Source organism: Cryptomeria japonica, chromosome 9 (assembly GCF_030272615.1).
Source record: "Cryptomeria japonica chromosome 9, Sugi_1.0, whole genome shotgun sequence".
In the NCBI taxonomy this organism is placed as follows: Eukaryota; Viridiplantae; Streptophyta; class Pinopsida; order Cupressales; family Cupressaceae; genus Cryptomeria; species Cryptomeria japonica.
Window position 1 is genome coordinate 402,138,564 of NC_081413.1, and position 20,598 is coordinate 402,159,161.

The 20,598-nt window shown below is 37.1% G+C and overlaps 1 protein-coding gene across 1 annotated transcript in view; it reads right to left on the bottom strand.

Moving 5' to 3' along the window:
• Positions 1-1,242: 1,242 nt before the first annotated feature.
• LOC131073163 (chloroplast stem-loop binding protein of 41 kDa b, chloroplastic) overlaps positions 1,243-20,598 on the bottom strand; it is a 54,645-nt gene continuing 35,289 nt past the window's right edge. Inside the window, exons 3-10 of the mRNA XM_058009565.2 lie at positions 3,983-4,069; positions 3,678-3,768; positions 3,106-3,160; positions 2,948-3,008; positions 2,441-2,662; positions 2,199-2,315; positions 1,997-2,086; positions 1,243-1,643 (exon numbers count right to left, since the gene is read on the bottom strand). Coding sequence (XP_057865548.1) covers positions 1,464-1,643; positions 1,997-2,086; positions 2,199-2,315; positions 2,441-2,662; positions 2,948-3,008; positions 3,106-3,160; positions 3,678-3,768; positions 3,983-4,069 — 903 coding nt within the window. The 3' untranslated portion in view covers positions 1,243-1,463. The remainder of the gene's footprint in view (positions 1,644-1,996; positions 2,087-2,198; positions 2,316-2,440; positions 2,663-2,947; positions 3,009-3,105; positions 3,161-3,677; positions 3,769-3,982; positions 4,070-20,598) is intronic.

Below are 20,598 nucleotides of genomic sequence, written 5' to 3' on the forward strand. Positions count from 1 at the left end.
CTATTTTGGCAATTTGGGGTTTGCTTTCGCCATCCTTCACTCGAGGATTTTAAACACTATAGCAAGTTTCCTACCACCAAGAATAATTTAATCCTCATCTTTCTTGGACATTAGAGTGGCATCAAAAGAAAGCTTACATCAGCATGAGCAAAAAGAGCACAATCCTAGATCTCGTGGTTGGAAGATTAACAACGAGACGTGTTGGGAAAATTAATATCGGTCACTTTCTAGAAAGGGAAAAGGTTCCACACTTGAATTCCACCTCTCTCTTTAAGTCTTTAGATCGATTTTAATAAAATTACTAAGATAATGACAAATGAGATGGCCCGAGAGTTTTAACAATTCAATCCCAAAAAGACTATAATGTGATAGAAAGGCTAGGAAACTACAACCAACCCATCACATTAAGATATCCCTACTCTGAAAGCTAAAGTAATAGGAACACCAAGACAGAGCCACTACACATAAATTGACAACATGATTTTGACAGTAGCATTGACAAATGCTAAGACTCAACAACACAAATTTTTAAAAAAGCAATTGGTTATTATGGATATCATTGAGCTTTGCGTCACACAGCTCCAAAGCATATTAAGCTCAAATGGTTAATGATTGTTCAAACGAGATTTGTCCACCCTATTAAGCTATCAAACTATTTTTTCATACCATTTGCAAACAAAATCAAGGCCGTTAGAAGAAAAGAGCACATGTAGTTCTGGGCCATACTTAAAAGTAATTTTCCCAAACTGCAAACTAAATGTCAGTTTTTAATGCTGAGATATCCTAGAATGACCTCAAAGAAAAGCAGTATCAATAGGGCAAGACAGGACACAGCATATTCATACAAAATCCTAAGAGGGATATACTTCAACAATAGAATCATAGGTTCCCAGCTTTTGCTACATTAGAGGAAAATCAAGGAAATTTATATCAGAGAAAAAACATGATGAAATCACAATAACCAGCACAGATCTTGCATGAACTCTGCAGTTAATATAAAACTTGGAAGTTCAAACTAAGATGTTAAAATCTTAGTGATCCTCTCAACTACAACATCCTCAAATTATGATGACCTGGACAATTTTTCAAGGGCGAATGTTGCTTTAGACTTATATCTGTAACCGTGTCAGGATATACCAATCGCTCATGTTTCCTAGAAACAAAAAGAAGCTGAAATAACATGCAAAAAATTGAACTTAGACAGAACCCATTAAAAGGAGGAAGGTCATTATTAAGCAAGTAAAATTTATTCTAGGAGACTTCATTTGATTCACTACTATGAGATTACATGTGTATGCCCTTTTAACATATGAAAATCATTCTGATACAAACCTTTGAAAATTTGACCATTGATACACTGATATCCTAAAATCATTTCTCTCTTGGCTATTTCTCTTGTGATTAAGAATGAAGCTATGAATAGAATTGTTCCTGCTCTATATGTTGCTTTCACTACAAACTGACTAACTTTGCAGGACAAGAGTCTTATTCAGAATCATATCATCCACTGAAAAGTCAGGTTCCTTTCGGAATTTGCCTCTACCAAAATCTAGATTGTAGGAATCAGCAAGACCTTCCACAAGGCCAAACTCTGGCTTCCAACCGAGATCTCTTTGAGCTTTCTCTATGGATGTAAAGAAATGCTGCACATGAATGGTTATATTAGTCCATTAATACTGAGATTGGCATTAGTCCTGAGCTTGCAAATCAGAAAGCCAAGAAACATTGACTATTTTGTCCACAAATGTTAAAATTTAACCTGTTGAATTTGGATTTAAACTTGTGGGATTTGATCCCCACATTTTTTTCCCAGGTAAGGGAACCCACTTAGCACACAAGCATTTCACCTTCTAAGCTCTTTTCCCATTGTCAAAGCATCCAGAGCATATAATACCTTATAAGTCCCCATGTTTCACAATTCTTACCAATGTAGGATTGACTCATTATTGACAAGCCAAATGTGTTTTTCTGTCAAGTAATTTAACTGTAAACTCACCTGATCTCGAAGAGGGAAAGACTTTTTCTTTCCAAAATCAAATTCCTTTGGGTTGAAATGGATGATCTCAGGTTTAGGAAAACCAGCAGCCTGAAGAAAAGAACAATCACAAATAAAAGCCAAACCTAAGCATATATTTTCAATCAAATGCTGCCAACTTGAAACTTAATGGATGAAATTAATGAAACACATCATTAGTTACCTTTGCGCATGCTTTGACTATACCACCAAATGTGACATATTTAGATCCAGAAATATTGTAGACTTGCTTGTAAGCTTTCTCATTCCCAAGAACCATCAAGAAAGCTCTGGCTAAATCCTAAGGCGAAAAAACAAAAAATGATTTATTTAACAATAAAAGCACATGCAATTCAATTTAGATTACAGAACTTATTCAGATATATGTTGCAATCAACAAACGAGTGATGGTCAACAATTGCGGACCTTAACATGGCCTAGTTGAGTAATTTGAAGACCAGAGTTTGGAACTGGGATTGGTCGCCCCGCCTTTAGGCGGTGGAAGAACCATTCCTCAACAGGATTATAATTAAGTGGTCCATAAATATAAACTGGTCGTAAAGATGTCCAATTGATTCCTCTTTTGGAAAACAAATTCTCTGTATCAAGCTTTCCCTTGTGTCTGCTTTTAGGGTCAACTGCATCAATCTGTAGGGGGCATTTGAAAATGGCAATAATTCTATTGCTATTAGAAACATCAAGCTTCTGCAATCCATAATGTAGATAAGAAAAGAATCCAAGAAAAATTGCATAAATACAAGAATATTTTTTAAGAATTAATAATAGATATTGCATTTATGCAAATTTTCCTGAAGCTTGTTTCTTACAAATTATATTGCTCTTAAGACATGTAATGATGATTTATTCGAAACCTTTGTAACCAAGCAACTCAGGTTACAAAAGTTGGAAGGAAATGTCTACTTCATGAATCACCTCAAAATGTGGGAGCATATCAGATTTGAGATAAACTCCAGCAGAAGAGCAATAAATGTACCTGCAGTGAAGAATATTGGATAATGAGGCATCATGCAATGATATACTGGCTGCATACAGAAGATCTCTAAACTTGAAACATAGAAAAATATACATACTGCTCAAGATTTGGCAAAGCATCCAAGATAGGTTCAGCTTCAACTGCCTCTCTTCCTGTTCAATGAAAATCCCAAACAATACTTCTTTAGAGGAACCTGTTCCTCAATACAATCTGTTTAAGCTAATCAGCACTAGAAACTACGAAAATAATGTTAAAGGAAAAGTCAAATCTCTATTTCACACACTTCTTGGTTCACTAGTCATCAACAAAAGATTGTTCTTCTTTTATGGCAACGTTAAGAGAATGGTCATTAGCAAAACTCTTTCATAAAATCGACAGTAAAACGGATGTTAAGTTCTCAGAGAAAATTACTGATCAATCTTTGAATGGTCTCAGAAGACAATTACAAAATATTTAACTAATGACTGCCAACTTGATAAAAAAGCTTATTTATAACAGTGGCTTACGCAGTTCATGCTCTGCCTAGTTTCATGTGACTTCAGGTTCCACATACAAATAACTAGGTTAATATAAAAAAATTAGTATGCAAAAAATTCACACAAAGATAGCATTAAGGAACACATAATAACCTAACAAAACAATCACAACCTAATTAGTGGAAGAACTTACCATTTATATCATAAACAATCTCAAAACCAGACCCTGAAAGCTTGGTCTTCACAAATTCGAAGTCCTGACGATCTCCTTTAATGTGCAACACCTAAACATAGATAGAGCACCCACTCAATGTGCTTGAGGTGGTTTCAACAAGACTAATATTTATTTAAGAACATCTCATAGAGTAGTGCTCATTAGAGTTTAGAGAGATAAAATGCAAATCCGCTTTTATGAAATGCTGTCATTACTCTATCAATACAATCATCTCTACTCCACCAAAAAATAAAGGCACAAAGCAGCCAAATTCATACTCATACTTTTGAAGAAAATTCGGCATATTCTTGATCTGACTCCCCTTCAAGTTGTTGTGTGATTGGGGCTTTGCCACGAGTAAATAAAGTTACCTGCCAATGAAGAAGACAACAAATGTTACGTCTGAACACAGACATCAAATGAATGTCAATAGCATTTTAGTCCAAAAACTTAGAAAACTTGAACCTCTCAATGTAGAAAATAAATCTTTGACTCCTAAGTTAAAAAAATAGCAAAAGCTCCAGAAAAAATGGACCATGTACGGAACACATGAGAATCGAATCAATGTCCTTGAGTGTTGGTGCTCTAGGTTACTCCCCCTCTGACTCTAGAAGATCATCGATACACAATTCCCAGAGAATATCAAATCAGTGCATCAGACAAGGTTCATGATCAAGATACAGATGCATCTGGGTCTTTGACAAAGGCAGGTAAGTCTCCACACTTCTGGCTCTGCAAATCCAAGGGGGGCTCCTTGAGATCCAACAGGACAATTAAAGAGAAATAAGAAGGAACAAGGTCACAGGTTAGCTACACCCTTTCAAGATTATAACACTCTTACTTGTTACTAAGTATCCTTCACAGTGGCTTACTAGTAGACCTGAGATCTCCAAACAGCAGGTAGACCACTCAAAGAAAGCAAGGTTCAACTCTAGTGATATTCTCTGGGATGGCTCTCTATGGACATCAAATACAATCTCCCAAGAGCACTTGCATTCTAAGAAGAACATCTAAACCTAATACTACTACAACTAAAGATGTTTACATATTTTATCATTTCGTCAATTTGTCTTCTTGAGACTGGTGCCTTAATCATTAGTGACAGTCAAAGGCTAACAGGCTGTGCAGGGAAGTGTTGTAACTTTATAAATCCAATCTTGTTAGAATCTACCCAAGAATTCATTTACTCTAGCTGCAGATTCATCCTAGACAGCATTAAACCAGGCATCCAATCAACTCTAGCTGAAAATAGTTATCTACACTTTAACCGAAGCTGGTGAAGAAGAGAATGCCATAGAAATCCCACCAGACTAGCTGAGTTTTGACTTTGAACCATACCCAAAAATGAAAGAGACATCAGATATAGGGAAATTACTTAAGTCATCCATGAATCAATCCATTATATCCCTCATATTAGTCTAAAAAGGTTGTTATATTCAGTTACTAGATATTCATTTGCCAGGGACACACTCCTAATACCAAAAAACACGAGATCGGCAAATGTAATCCTATTAGTGCTAAAACGGTCTAACTCCCAGAGATGCAGTGTTAACCATGGAGAACTTTCTATTGAGCGATTTCCCGATTATTAACCCTTCACAGAATTACAAACAAAAAACTCTACTTGCTGCCAAACTAAAGTATGCAGTGTTTGACACCAGTCCATACAAGAGATACCCGGTTGCAAAAGAAGCCAAAAAGATCAGACCTAAGTCAAGAGGCCATAAAGCAAAAGGGTCAAAAACCCCATAGTTAGAGCAGGGAACTAATATCTATAGCAAAGAAAGCTACGTTCATTCAAATGGGTGAATGACACTTGTCCTCCTGTCACATATCTCAAGTGTGGAATTCCCTGACCTACAACTCATTTCAATCATAATTAATCCCAGTATGCCCCTCAGAATAAGTGAAACAAAAGAGTCTTCACCCAGCCCATACCACCATAAATGACTTGGGCAACCAGGAAATCTGAGAAATCCATCAATTTGATCATCCTAACATACAGCATCAGTTTAGTTATTGCTTGCACTTTTGGGGAAATGACTTGAGTTGCTCAAATATCACTTAGCAGAGCATTTATTCCAAGATGTACCCATGGCATGCTGGGATTGGCCAAATTATGGTACGACTCATCTAGCTCAAGACTGCAATCCCCCAATATCCCTTGGCATTCATTTGAACAGACCTCCTCTTAACAGCAGGAGCACTGTTCCTCATTCATGTCAGGTTGACCCATAAAATCAGCTTCCAAATTTGCTGCATGCAGTTAACACCTACAGGCAAAGACACAAAGAAAAAGAAGTCTTCCCAAGAATTATCAGAGAAATGGAATGAACAATACAAACTCCCAGGAAAGCAATGGTTGAGATCACCCATGAGGAGAACCAATGGCACACGATGCACCATGCCTCTGCCCATAATGCACCAGGGAGACATAAGCATGTTCCTTCAGTACCTTTCAAAGTACCAATGACTCACCAGATTTGCCACATGGCATGTCCTTGCCACCTTGTGGAATACCTCAAAAACATGGCAGGCCCACCAAACCAATCCTCAAATGTTCGGGTATTAACCCAGGGTTGCCACCTAGAAGCCACTGAATTGAAGCTAACCAAAGAATAATAGTAATTGCCTATGTCACAAGGTTTGTGTTCAGAAAAGATACGGATAAGGTTTGACAAAAATAAAATTTGCCAAAAAAATTTGTGATTAAATTCAGAATATATAAATCTAATTTCAATATTTTAATTATTATATTAAGTTTTTAACATTTTGTTAAATATTTAAAATATTAAAAATATTAAATAAATTTAAACATTATAACTGTAATAAATGTATTAATAATTGAAAATATAAAATATTTTTTTTAAGTTATTTAATTTTATAAAAAATAAAATAAAAACAAAATAAAGACAAGCTATATTGTAAAAATTTGACCTCAAGACAAATTATGCAGAATAAAAACAAGAGAAAAAAAAGAAAGCATCTCAACGCTCACCTCAATGCTAAGCTCACATTGTACATGAATGAGATCCAACATCCACAAACCACAAATACAATAGTCTTGCTACGTGCACCTGTCTCACCTTTGCCACCGTCAATCCACACCAATGCCAAACTCGTGATAGGCTCAACAATAAGCACAACAGTTTGGAGCTTACACTTTACAACAATGAGCACCCAGCACTTCACTTTTTAATTGTATTTTACTAAAAAGGATCCAAGCCCTTTGCCTTACAAATTCATGGCATACTAAAACAATTTTTTTAGGTTTTCTTTAAGTTCACCGGATTTCAAACTTCATGTATTAAATTTGGCACACCCTATGACATAGGTTATCACATAATTCATGCTACCATGAACCCCATAAAACATCTTGGAGGTAACTTAGTAGAAATAGAGTCCAGACTAGGAATTAACCTAGTTGCATAAAAATGCATTTGTCCTCAATCAAAGCAAGAAAGTATGAAATTTGCACCAAGGTGGTGAGAGGAAAATTTCAACCCAAACCCATTAGTTAATGAGACATGAAATCATTTCAGATCCATTCATCTTCATTTCAAGATATCCAAAAACAATCAACGACTATCACACTACCACCAAAGGAACCTGAGTGTACAATCATTACAAAGCTACCTTGAGGATGTCACTACCACACAAACCTTGCCACATCACTAGTAAGCCCCAGTCATTATAGACATCACCTTGGGAATAAACCGGAAAACATAAATATTTTGGCATGGAAACCCCTTAGAGTCACTAGATGCCAAAAATTTTGATTATGGGTGCCAAGCTTCTCTCAAATCTAAACTAAAATATAACTTGGCATAATTGAGGTTCAAGTCGAGATCAATTTTACCTTCTAACTAAAATACTTGGATTCCATAGTCATCATAATACCATATGCAAATCCTAGAATTAACCACACATTAATGTCCCTTTGGGCTCAAAATGTCTTAGAGCATGAAAATGATAAAGTCAAGCAATCTTTGGTGTGAAGAAGCACTAGCTTTGAAGCCAGATAGACTTGAGCCTAGCACCATTTTGGGTTTTCCTTTGATTAGGCTTCTCATATTTGAAAGAATAGAAAATCTAGATGCGATCAATCAATGCAAAACTACATTTAAAACCACTTGTGGTCCATTCTTATTCGGAACAAAAACCCCAAGGTGGCCAACTTTTGTGTGAAAAACATCCTAACCCAACGGTTAATCAATTCTTGACCTTCACATCCAATGAAACAAACAACTTTTAGAAGAAAGGAAACCTCTTATCCCTCCAACCCCCCAAGATAACAACACCTAGGAAGATCCCACACCACCAAAAAATACAAGGCTCTTGAGATTGAAACACTTGGCAACTTCAAATGATCTTAGAGAAACATTACAAAGGCCTAAATCAACTAAGGCATGTAAAGAACGTGTGTGAAATCGTCATTCCTAATTTCCAAATACTTAAAACTAGGAGTAAATGAAATGTAGAGACGAAGAGGTTCTTCCAACCTAGTTATAATTGGAAGTCGTGACTAGACAAAGGAAAACAATGCCAAGGATGAAGTGAGACAAAAGCAACATATGATCTTCATATTAAAATAGAATTATAGGAAAAGAAACCAAACAAAGCATCCGGATTGTGGGCTTACAAAGGCTTGAAACTCGAAAGAGGAGATAAAGTAGAAGCACAAACAAACACATGAACATCAATCCAATTGCAAAGGAACACCAAGACCATAACAAAGGTTGATACAAGGAAAAGCACAACATGGCTTCATTAAGAAAGGTCAAGGTTAGATAAGAATGGAACCCAAGCAAAGCAAAAAAACAAAAACCAAGGCAAATGAGCCATGATTCATCAAGGGCAATAAATCGTTCAATAGTGGCTTTGGTTGGGGATGCGTGACCCTTGCAAGCATGATGAAAATCTAGAAAACCTTCAAGAATGCAATCCAAGACAAATGAAGTTAGGTGAGCATGAGTATATAGGAATGTACAAAACCTAAGCTAAGACATCACAAATTATATAGAGATAAACAAACCTAAGACATAGAGCAACAAAGAAAACATGGAAATTTAGAAGTGCAAAGTAGAAACATGACATATGTAGATCAATGCTTTATGTGCCCACAAGAGAGCAACTCCAAGAGTTCATCATCCAATCTATGCAAGTAAAGGGTTCCCCCCCACAACAATTTCTTTTGGCAAATTAAGGCTTGCTCTCATCCCAAACAATATTCTCATAGGACTAGCTTTTTCCAATTTGCTATGCATGCATCTCCAAGTATTGGAACAACTAGATCCCAATCAACTAGTATCTCCAAAAGCTCACTATCAAGAAAACTCAAGAGGACCCCTACTTTAAACCATTCTCTTGGATGTGTCCCAACATGGCACACAAAGATCTTCAACATCAAACTTTTCAAGCTTAAGATCATTACCTATATTTTAGGAAAATATCTCATATTCACACAAAACAACAAAATTCACTAGGGTAAGTGTTATCACAAAATCTTGCACCCTTGTTGAGCTATCAACTCAACAACCTTGTGAAACATGGAAACAACCCCGAAGTGTGGGACCTTGCGCAAGGGGGTTGAATCTCCGGAGACGGCCGGATTCCTTCTCACTCCAGGTGCAGGTGTTGAACCAACTCAACACTTCAAAACTTACTACTAAGCCTATCCTAACAACTTGCAAAAGTAAAAGGATGAGAGAATTGCTTGAAATAAAAAGAGCTGATGCACCAAGAAGAGATTGTTTCTCTCCCTACCAAATGGCACAAGGAAATTAACTAAAAAACCCAAGAGATGCACAACTTCAATTGCATAAGTGACCCAAACGCATGTATGGAGGTTAGAATTTGCTAAGTGTCAAGAGGGGAGAAGGATTCCCACAAGTCACACTCAGAAAACAAGTTAACACAGCATAGATGGAGAGAAAAGCCACAAGACATACACCTATAATGAAGGTAAGAAAGCATACACAGCATACATAGGTTAGAAGGAGGCAAGAATGGTGATTTTCAATTAATCATAAGGCCAAAAGCCAATCTTCCAGTTGCAAAAATGCAAAAATAATTACAAGTCTTTAAGAGAAGAGAAGAGCACAAGAAAGCTCAAGCCAATAGGGAGAGAACCCTTTATAATGAAGCTTAAAAGCCTTATATAGAAAAATGGGTTACAATGGTGATCATGACCCTTGCATGTCAGTCTGGAAGTGCAAGGAAGTGCATGCACTTGACTTGTACATGCAAGCAACCTAGCCATACCACCAAAGGGCAATCCTGAGAAGATGAATTGACTGACCTTCCAAAGTCAGACATGATATAAGTCACCCAGCATGGCCCCGTACCTCCCCTGATGGAAACCCTGCCAAAACATTTAATGCACCCTTGTGGCTCCACAAAAGAAAGTGCACAAGTCACCAAAACTGTCGGAGCATTAAAGGCCTTGAGTGTTGATCACGCCATCCGGAAGTGTCGCTAGTCGGAAAGAAGCCCGGAGACTTCGGAAGCTCGGACTCCCGAAGTGAGGAAGACAGGGGAAGGAGCAAGGAACTTCGGAACCTCGGGGTTCTGGAGTTCCAAGATAGAGAGAGGAAGAGAAGGAAAGGAACTTCGGAACCTCGAGGTTCCAGAGTTCCAGAGGAACTAGGGAGAGAAGGCAAAAGGGGAAGGAACTTCGGAACCTCGGGGTTCCGAAGTTCCGGGGAACTGCTCAAAGAAACTTCGGAACCTTGGGGTTCCGGAGTTCCGGGATAGAGAGGGAAAGGGTTAAAGAGAGAAGGGGAACCTCGGAACCTCGGGGTTCCGGAGTTCTGAGCAAAGGAGAAGCTTAAGAGAAGAACGAAGGAAAGGAAGGCTAGGAACTTCAGAACCTCGGGGTTCCGGAGTTTCGAAGAGGGAAGGAGAAAAGGGACAAGGAACTTCGGAACCTCGGGGTTTCGGAGTTTCGGGGGAAAAGAGAGAAAGGCTAAGGAGAGGAGGGGCTAAGCTAGGGAAAGAACTTCGGAACCTCGGGGTTCCGGAGTTCCGGAGAAGGAAAGAAAGCGGCTAAGGCAAAGAACTTCGCGAGGTTCCGGAGTTCCAGAAAAGGAAGAAGGAAAGAGACAAGGGCAAAGAGAAAAGAACCTCAGAACCTCGGGGTTCCAGAGTTCTGGGGAAGAAGAAAAGGCCAAGGAAGGAACTTCCTCCGAACAAGGCAACACTTCACACTTCATGATTCTTCTCACCCTGATCAACTGGGGCCACGCTGGTCCATTGAACATATCTCTGATCGGTTCTCACTGATGGACCAAGGGTGTCCTAAAATGACAACAATAAGTATCAAAATGGAAAGAGTCAAATAGGAAAATGAAATTACGATGGGTACTACAAATATTAAGACCATCAAGAACAAACAAGAAATCATCAAAATTCCTTGACAGAGTCAATATCTTCACCAAAATGGAACATTTCAGTATCCACCTCTTGAAGACCTTCAATTAGAATATCAAAATTAACCTCTACCCATGAGTATGATTACCTAGATTCAAATGGTTGGCATGTAGGTTGTGTCATACTTCAGATTAATCAGACAAAGACATGGATAGAGTAATGGCTACATCATTAGCATTTGAGAAAATGACAATTTCATCATATTGTTGACGATTTCATCATATTGTTGCACCACATTGATCCCTTGCTAATGGACTACACAATCTCTTTCAACTCAACTTCCACCGCCACCAACTATTCTTTCTTCTTCTACACAACTTGGCCTTTCCTTTCCCTATTTGCACTAAAGACGTGGCATTTGACATTGCCCCTAAGACGCTTGATTAGAGGATTTTCTTACTTCAAGCATTACAACTTGTGAAGATAAATCACAAAACCCTTTGTTTTCCTTGATTACATTAGTATCTAGATCAAAGTTTAATCCTAAATGATATGAGTACATAGGAATATTGTTCACCATTTTTTAAAAGGGCTCTTAATAATCCTATTCAATTCTCAATCATAATCACTCTTGTATTTATAATTTATTACTTGCTCCAAATAGGGAAGCTCATATGCAAGTAATCCAAGTTGTTTGGCTCTACGTAAATCAACATCATAATCAAATTCATAGGCAAAAGGCTCCCTCTCAAGCTCAATTTTTTCTTCATCTTTGAATTCCTCTTCCTTGATCAGATATTTACTGCCAATTTGATGGACACCTCAACAACTATGTTGTGCTAAGGAAAGAAACACCTAACACACTAGGGAATATCATCTCACGAATTAACATCATCAATGGATGAATCAAGGAACTCTCTCACATTAGGTATGGGCTCCATTCTCTTGCTCCCAAGTTTATTCATTGCCTCTCGATTACAAAACATGTCAACAAGATGCCGCCTACCTAGCATATACTGCCCAAAGCTTGGAAGTGAAAGATTTCATTTTCTCCTATCCACTTGATTTGATAAAAAATTTAGGGCCCCCCATCATCTTGTGACCACGACTTGTCAAAATGAATTCTCTTAGGTGCACTAATTTTTATGTCTCCAAACTCAAATTGCATCCCAAAAGCCTCAACATTTTAATCAATGCTCTCTACCATGCTGTATGCCTCCTGAAGATTTCAAGATTTTTGTCTCAAGTGACAATTGATCTCTAAATCAAATGCATTGTGATACAAAATCAGGTACATGGGCTCATTGGGTCTCAAATACTCTAAGGTGCACATTATGATTCTACCAAACCAATTGTTAAAATCAGGGACTAATTCATTAGACCCCTTTTGAATATCAGTGAATTCATTAATGACAAACATGGGGGCAATCTTATCTACATGTTGAGCTATTAAAATTCTACTAAATTCATCCCTAATAGCAACAGTACAGTTAGGGAGTTTTTTAAACCAACCTCTTGCACTTTTCTCCAAGGCTTGGACAAAAGTTCCATCATTACATCTTCATTCTTAAACTCATAATTATCTATCACCTTAATGAAAGCATCAGGCATGTAAATGATAATCTCCAAATACTATATCATCTCCTTGAAACCTAGGAAATTTATTCCAAATTTGCCAACGAATAGGATTTGAATAAATGGGGATACTAGTGAAATTGAGTTACCTATATATATCTACAGCAAAGGGTGTTTTTCATGGTAGATGTCAATTGTCTCTAGGTGAAAAACTTTTTCTAGGAGGGAATCTGTGGAATTTTTTTATAACAGGAATGCCAGGATCATAACAAGGATTTACATACTGTTTCTCACAAGGAAACTGGAATTGATTACGCACAAAGAGATACTAATCTTATTAATTTACAAGGTCATAATGGGGTAGAAAATTAAAGATATTTTGACTGGGGTTCAAAGAAATCATCTGAATGAGACAGAAGATGATAAAAAGATTGGTAAAGCATGCCAAATTCATTCCCACACACTCCTCTTTCTAATCCCTAATACTTGTTTATAGTGAGAGGAAATCTACTCCTAGATTTAACATTATACATCTGGTAGACTTGAAAGAATAAAAAACATTTCTATGTTTAAACTTGGAAACCAACTTGAAGAATTGAAATTTTCATAATCAGGAAAATCATAAGATGCACATGGATCTTGCAGTTTCAAGGCTGAAAAGAGTGTTTGAATGAGTAATTTGAATTTTCCTCATTGGCAATTTACTTCCTACTAGGGCTTCTCCGGAAAGCTACCCTCCAATTCTCCATAGCAAGAATTCACAAGGTGTTTCAAAAAATTTCTTTCTACACAAAGATATATCTCTAAGCTCCCTACAAGGCCTTAATGCTTGGATTTGACAAGAAAATTTGCTAGTCTTCAAATGGAATCGAAATTTGAAAAGAATTTACCTCATAAGACAAACAGTCACCTCAAGGTTTTCAAATATCATAATAGGCTTTACAATTTTGGGTTCAACTAACTAGCAATACACAATTATACTCAAATTTAACAAAATTCAAGGGAAAAGAGGAAACATAGTCACACTCCCCAATAGAATCGGCTTCTATTGTGGCATTGATAGCTGAGCTACCACTAATGAAACAAGATTATACCCCAATAACAATCTTCCCCAATAATGGTCTTCCCTAACAACAACCTTCCTTGGCAATGGTGCCACTCTCTTGATGCTCTAGGCTACTCCTCTATGACTCTAGAAGATCATCCATGACCAATTCCTAGGGAATGTCAAATCAATCCATTACACTAGTTTCATGATTACGTTGCAAGAGCGTCTAGTATCATGTTCCTTTTTTTTAATGAAAAATTATTAATATTATTATTTAAATTGGGCCCAATAAATGCTAATTCTTAGGGCAACTTAATAAAAGGTGTTTTTAAACACTACTACTAAAATAAAGTATTTTAAAATTAAAAAGCATTTTTAAATATTTGGAAGAGAATTTAGGCCATTGACCCAATTTAAAAAGGTATATCAAAGAGGCACCTATCAACATTGGGGAATCAGTCAAATTATAAATTTGCATCCAATTTTCAGATTTGATCAGTTTGTTCAATATAGGACATCCAGGAATGAAAGCCCTTGGTTTGCTTGGGGTTTGAGAGGACAAGAACTCTCTTGGTTTCCACATTTGGGATTAAGCACGAAAACCCTTGTTTCCCAGTTCGGGTGATTTCATCTAGGGATCATGCTTGTGCTGATTTGTTGAAGAGTTGAAGACACTTTACAGCTTCCTACAATGTCACTACTATGATTTGTTGAAGATTTCATCCTTTAAAAGGTTATATGTTGTTGTTACAATGTCGCTATACTGATTTGATCAAACTTTTGGCATTTTGAGGATTGTATATTGCTGCTACAATGTCACTTCAATGTTTTACACCAGATCAACATTTTTTGGGTCACCCAACACCATTTTGGAAGACCACTACATTGAAGAGTCAGATCTAAAATTGTATTGCAGGTTTTAAAGACCAAGTTTATTTGTTTGGATGCTGCTTTACGTCCTTTCCAGTTGTTGTATCCCTTGCAAGGACTGTTGTATAGTTATATCCCCTTATGGAGGACTTCTTGATCATTTTGGGAAGTGAAATCATTTAGAATTCAAATTAGATCTGTGTGGACTATCAGAGAATTGATGCAGGGGAGAAGCTGAAAATATCATGGGCACCACATGGTGGAGGGATTCTCAATATATTATTCCTGTTAGAGCATTTTCAAACATTATGGGATGGGTTCTAGCATCTGCATTTTTTTCCAGTCAAGAAAATTTATTGTTACAGCTATTGTACTATGTTCCAATTGCCTATCTTGATGATCCAATGAATTGCACTGATGTTAATCTTTCATGAGCAGCCATAGACCTGTAGATTTGAGAAGATCTTGTTGCTTGGTATTGCGTAGGAAGTTTCATCTATTGTGGTTACCATGTACCATTATCCAACCTAAATATTACTGTTTTGGAAGAAATTTCAAGTAATATATGACTGCTGCACCTAGCAGGGATTCCAGCATTGGTTAAGAGTATTCCTCAATCGGGATCCTCTAATCGAAAATTCTCAGTCACATAGTGGGTGAGTTTCTAGCCTATCATCGAGATTGAGGCATTTTCTATTGGTACAGGAAGATTTCCAGCCCTTACATTCTAATGTTGAAAAAGAGTTCAAATTTGCAGCCATGGTATGATGGTTCTATGGAAAATTTTGATAATTTCATGTTTTCAACTCATACCATATATCATTAGCAATCGTAGGCCTCCAGGTGTCTAAAAAATCTCTTTGTTTAATGCTGATTATAGGAGTCCTCATCCACCGAAGTCACCAAGTACTAATATTCCAGCCTATGTATTGCTGATAGGGAGGATATCCAGACAATATATGACTGTTACAGCCATTTTCCAACTCATATACCATCGGATCCATGCCATTTGTCAAAAGGTACAGCTTGGGGTATCATGATAAGAACTTTTGGAGTCCAAGGTAATTATTAGAATAGTAATAGAGAAGAGGTGAGTATAATTGATGGCATGCACTGGTTATACTCATTTGAGAAGCTCATTAAGGTAAAGGGAGTTGTGTATCAAGGTAATTATCCTATTAGGGCAGTCATGGACTGAAATATCCCACAGAGAAATTCTAATTTGGAATGCACAGATTTAACTATTCAACACCAACTTTTCCAGATTTCATATGCATAGGCCAATAATCATTAAAAATGGACAGCTTAGAGCCTTAGACAATAGAATATAATCTGAACTGATAAAAGATTTGGGCCTCAATACACACCATAGGTTTCAGTTTATTCAATAGGATCCCATAAACTCAGAGTTATGGATACAGCACATAAGTGATATGCAGATTTAATTATTATCTGAGACAGATTACAGTTCTGTAATAAGCCAAATACACACAGAGACTCAGTTCGACCCAATAGCTACAGATAGCCAAGTATGAGATATGACTGCGCCCAGATGAATGACTTCTGAAGACAACCAACTCTGACACCTTCCTTGCTTTGCTGGAGTCTTTCGACACACAGAAAAGGAAGATTTCGCAACCCCGCAGACCTTTAAAATGATAGGCCAGCCTCCTGTGTTTGCCACTCTCATCTGCAGCTGCCATAGTTGTGCCTAGTTCTTGTGTCCAGTTTTTGCAACCAAGCCCTTGCGCACCCAATCCTGCTGGTTATTCTCGAATTCAAAGAGTGGAGAATGCACAGTAATTAGATAGAAGAAGTGAAGGGCAAGGGTGCCGTCCTACCCGACAAGAATTTCTGAGTTTTCCATCCCAAAAATTGAAGCATTCGTTTAATGCAATCCAACCAATAAACTTACATACCTTCACACAAACCCCCCTTTATAATACCATTTATCTTCTAATGTTGGCCCAAGATTGCAAAGGCCCAGTATATATTAAACAAGTCGGCCTAGACAAAAGTTATTTAATAACTTTATTTATTATTTATTTCATTAAAATACTGGCGGATAAAAGGGTGTTAGTTAACACCACCCACAATTAAGCTGGCCGACCCAACCTTAAATCGGAGACATCACAACCCTCCCATCCAAGATGTTGCTTGTCCTCAAACAACTTCAGATTTGGATGCTCAATGATTCCCACACCTTCCCACATGTTCTCACATCTATATCCTCATTGGAGACTACCTCTATATAGTGTATCTGTCCTTTCCCAAACACCTATGCCCTGGTTGCTACAGATCTCTGCATATGAAACATAGCTTTTTCCTTCAAAGTTCGTTCTTAGACACCTCTACTTGGTTTGGCTTAGCAGGTAACTCTTTGGGAGGTAGCGTACACTTCTGAAAAGGTTTCTTTGATAGAATAGGAGATGCTTGCCTGGAAGAAAATCTGTTTCAAAACTTAGAGCTCTTTTGATGGCTTCTTGCAATGAGCTCGAATCAAATGCCCTTACTATATCTTTAAGGGGTTCGGCTAGGGCTTCCACAAAAAAGACTATGAGCCTTCTCTCTATCACTTTGGAAATCATTACTGCAAACCTCTGAAATTCTACTGCATAGTATTCCACCTAACCCTCTTACTTCAGCTGTGCTAACTCTCTAAAATGATTTTCTGGATCCCTTCTATCAAACCTCTCTGTCAATCTTTGGCTGAAGTTTTCCAAGGTGGTGATTGAGTCATGCCCTTGGGGCCATGCCATAATACCACCATTCATGAGCCACTCCTTCAAGAGGCAAGGTGGCAAATTTGATAGCCTCTTCTTCAAACATTGATTCAAGGAAAAATGTGTCCAATTTTTGCAACCAAACCCTTGCTGAGGAGCTACCGGATCCATCAAAAGTAGTAGTGATTTTTCCCAAGCGATGTTAAATGTCTTTCCTTTCTTCATACTCCTACACCCATTCTTTGTCTTCATCTCATAAAATTCTGTGAAGGCCATGTCTTTGCATATGGCGACACTTATAGGCATTGTATTCATCATGAAGCCTTGTCATCTCATCTTCCTGATCAGGTTGCTCTTCCTCTCTACAACCAGCTCATTTTTCTAGAAATTTGGCCCTTAAAGTTTTTGTATTTTTGAGGCCTTCTAACCACCAAAGCTGCTCCCTTTTGCTCCACTCTGTACAGGTTTTCCAATACTTAGTTGCTGGTTCAATCCTCTTAGAAGTTGGACCATTCCATCTTGGTATCCCTCATGCTGATCTGGAACTGTTTGGTCTCCCTAATGAATTCCTGAGGATTCGCTTCTTCTCTGTCACCCATGGCAACCTCCGTCTTTTCTCTCTGTTGATACCCTAGATCTCTATCACTCATGAAGCAAACATAGGCTCACAGGATGCCAAGCTCTGATACTACTGAAATATCCCACTTAGAAATTCTTATTTGGAATGCACAAATGTAACTATTGAACACCAAACTCTCTAGATTTCATATGCATAGGCCAATAATCATTAAAAATGCACAGCTTAGACAACAGAATATAATCTGAACTGATTAAAGATTTGGGCCTCAATTTACAATTTTACACCATAGATTTCAATTTATTGAATAGGATCACATAAACTCAGAGTTATGGATATAGCACATAAGTAAAGAGATATGTAGATTTAATTATTATCAAAGACAAGTTACAGATCTATAATAAGACAAATAAACACGAGAGACTTAGTTCGATAAACACGAGAGACTTAGTTCGACCCAATGGCTTAGCTTGATTAGCTGTTGAGTTATCCTGATGGCCTCCAATATCAATGTCAATCTACAGCTAGCCAGGTATGAGATATGACTGCCCCTAAATCGATGACTTCTGTAGACATCCAACTATGACACCTTCCTTGCTTTGTTGGTGTCTTTAGAGTTTAGACACACAACAAAGGAAGATTTTGTAGCCCCGTAAACCTCTAAAAAGATAGGCCAGCCTTTTGTGTCCACCACTCTTATCTGCAGCTGCCATAGTTGTGCCTAGTTCTTGTGTCCTTATCCATCACTCTACGTATCCAACCCTGCTGGTTATACTCGAATTTGGAGAGTGGAGAATGCATAGTAATTAGATAGAAGAAGTAAAGGGCAAGGGTGTCATCTACCCAACAAGAATTTCTGAGGTTTCCATCCCAGAAATTGAAGCATTTGTTTAATGCAATTCAACCAATAAACTTTCATGCCTTCACACAAACCCCCCATATTAATACCATTCATCTCCTAATGTCAGACCAAGATTGCAAAAGTTGGCCTAAGCAAAAATCATTTAATAATTTTATTTATTATTTATTTAATTAATTAAAATTCTGGCAGATAAAGGTGTGTTAGTTAACACCGCCCACAATTATGCTAGCCGACCCAACCTTAAATTGGGGACATAAATAGAGAAGAAGAAAAAGTTCACATGAAAATCAAAGTGGTGCAGTGTAAGCATGGTGAGGTAGCATCAAATGTGGGATGTTGTGCAAAGATTTACCCCAAAAGATGGAGGAGGTCAAGTATTGATGATCTCCTACCACACAAGGAAGGAGGGAACATACTTGGGACAGCCATGAACCAAACTTTCATCCCCAATGCTACTACCATAATCATTATCAGCCTCCACACCACTTAAATACAATTAGTTTTGTAGGGATTTCTAATCATATGAAGGAAAGTGTTACCACTCATGATTGATAATATAACTTTTTCAGCCCCTACACTTCTCACACCTTTGATTTTTGCAAGGGACTCAATCTTCCTGTTGTTATATTATTGGTAAGTTACTAGAATAGTTATTACCGGTCATGAACAACTGCAAGCTAGCACAATTTAAAGAAATATCCTTGACCAATGAAGTTGAAAAAAGGTTTCAATTGAAGTGAATCATCATTGCAGCCACCATGGTACTTATTTGGGTAAAATTTCAGGTAAATTGTGATTATTCTAACTTATTTCCAGCCCTTACACTGTAATGTCCCCAAATTGGGTATACCTGATTTTTGCCCAAAGTAACCATTTCACAACATAATTTGTTTACAAATAGTATTCTATAATTAAATCATATAATAGCTATTGAACTTTTTAAAGTTAAATAACATCGCATACTTGGATCTAATCTATAGCTTCATTTCCAATAGTCAACCCTTGGCCCACAAGTGGCAGGAACTCCTGCTTGTCCATCCAACATGGGGTGGGCTACTTAGATGGGAACCCGTCTTTGCCCTCCCAATCGTATCTCCTTACTAAACCATACATGATTGCTTCTACTCTTTAGTTTCATTTCCAAGTCCATAGCAGCATTAATTGTTTGGGGAATTAATCGGCAAAACAAATGTATAAGATTATTTGGAAAAATCAGGAAAAAATCGGATTTACAAAAAAATGTAAAAAATTGCAGAAAAACAGTCAAAAACTATATTGTTTATATTTAAGGGCATTTCCATAGCATAGAGATATTGTAAGCAAATAAAATAGAAACTTCGACACATGAATTGTAAAAAATAGATTTTCGTTGTTTATATTCATATGCTGATTGCATTGCACAAAACATACCACAACAACATAAATAATAACTAAATGGTTGTCAAAATATCAACTACAATGACTTGATGGCTTATAGATTATATGTTTATCTTTGGGAAGGCTGACTTTCAGAAACAGATATAATATATCAGATGTATTTTTAGTTTGAATTTTTTTGTGTCAATTTCAGTTTTGTTGTCATCAATTTTATACAAAGTTAGAGTAGATTATCTCAAAATGATAATAAATCACGATGAGTATCTGGATATCTAGTATATTATGAAATTCATGACAGATTTTATTACTCTTACTAAAAAAGTTATAACTGCCTACAAAATCTTATTTATTAAAAGAATTAAATATACATAATTCTTTTTTACAAATAGATGACCCAACCAAAATCCATTTTTTTTAAAACTGCGTAACAGATTTTTTTGTTCAGTCATTCACTTCCAAAATCCTATTTTCAAATTTAAATTCAAAAAACAAAACAA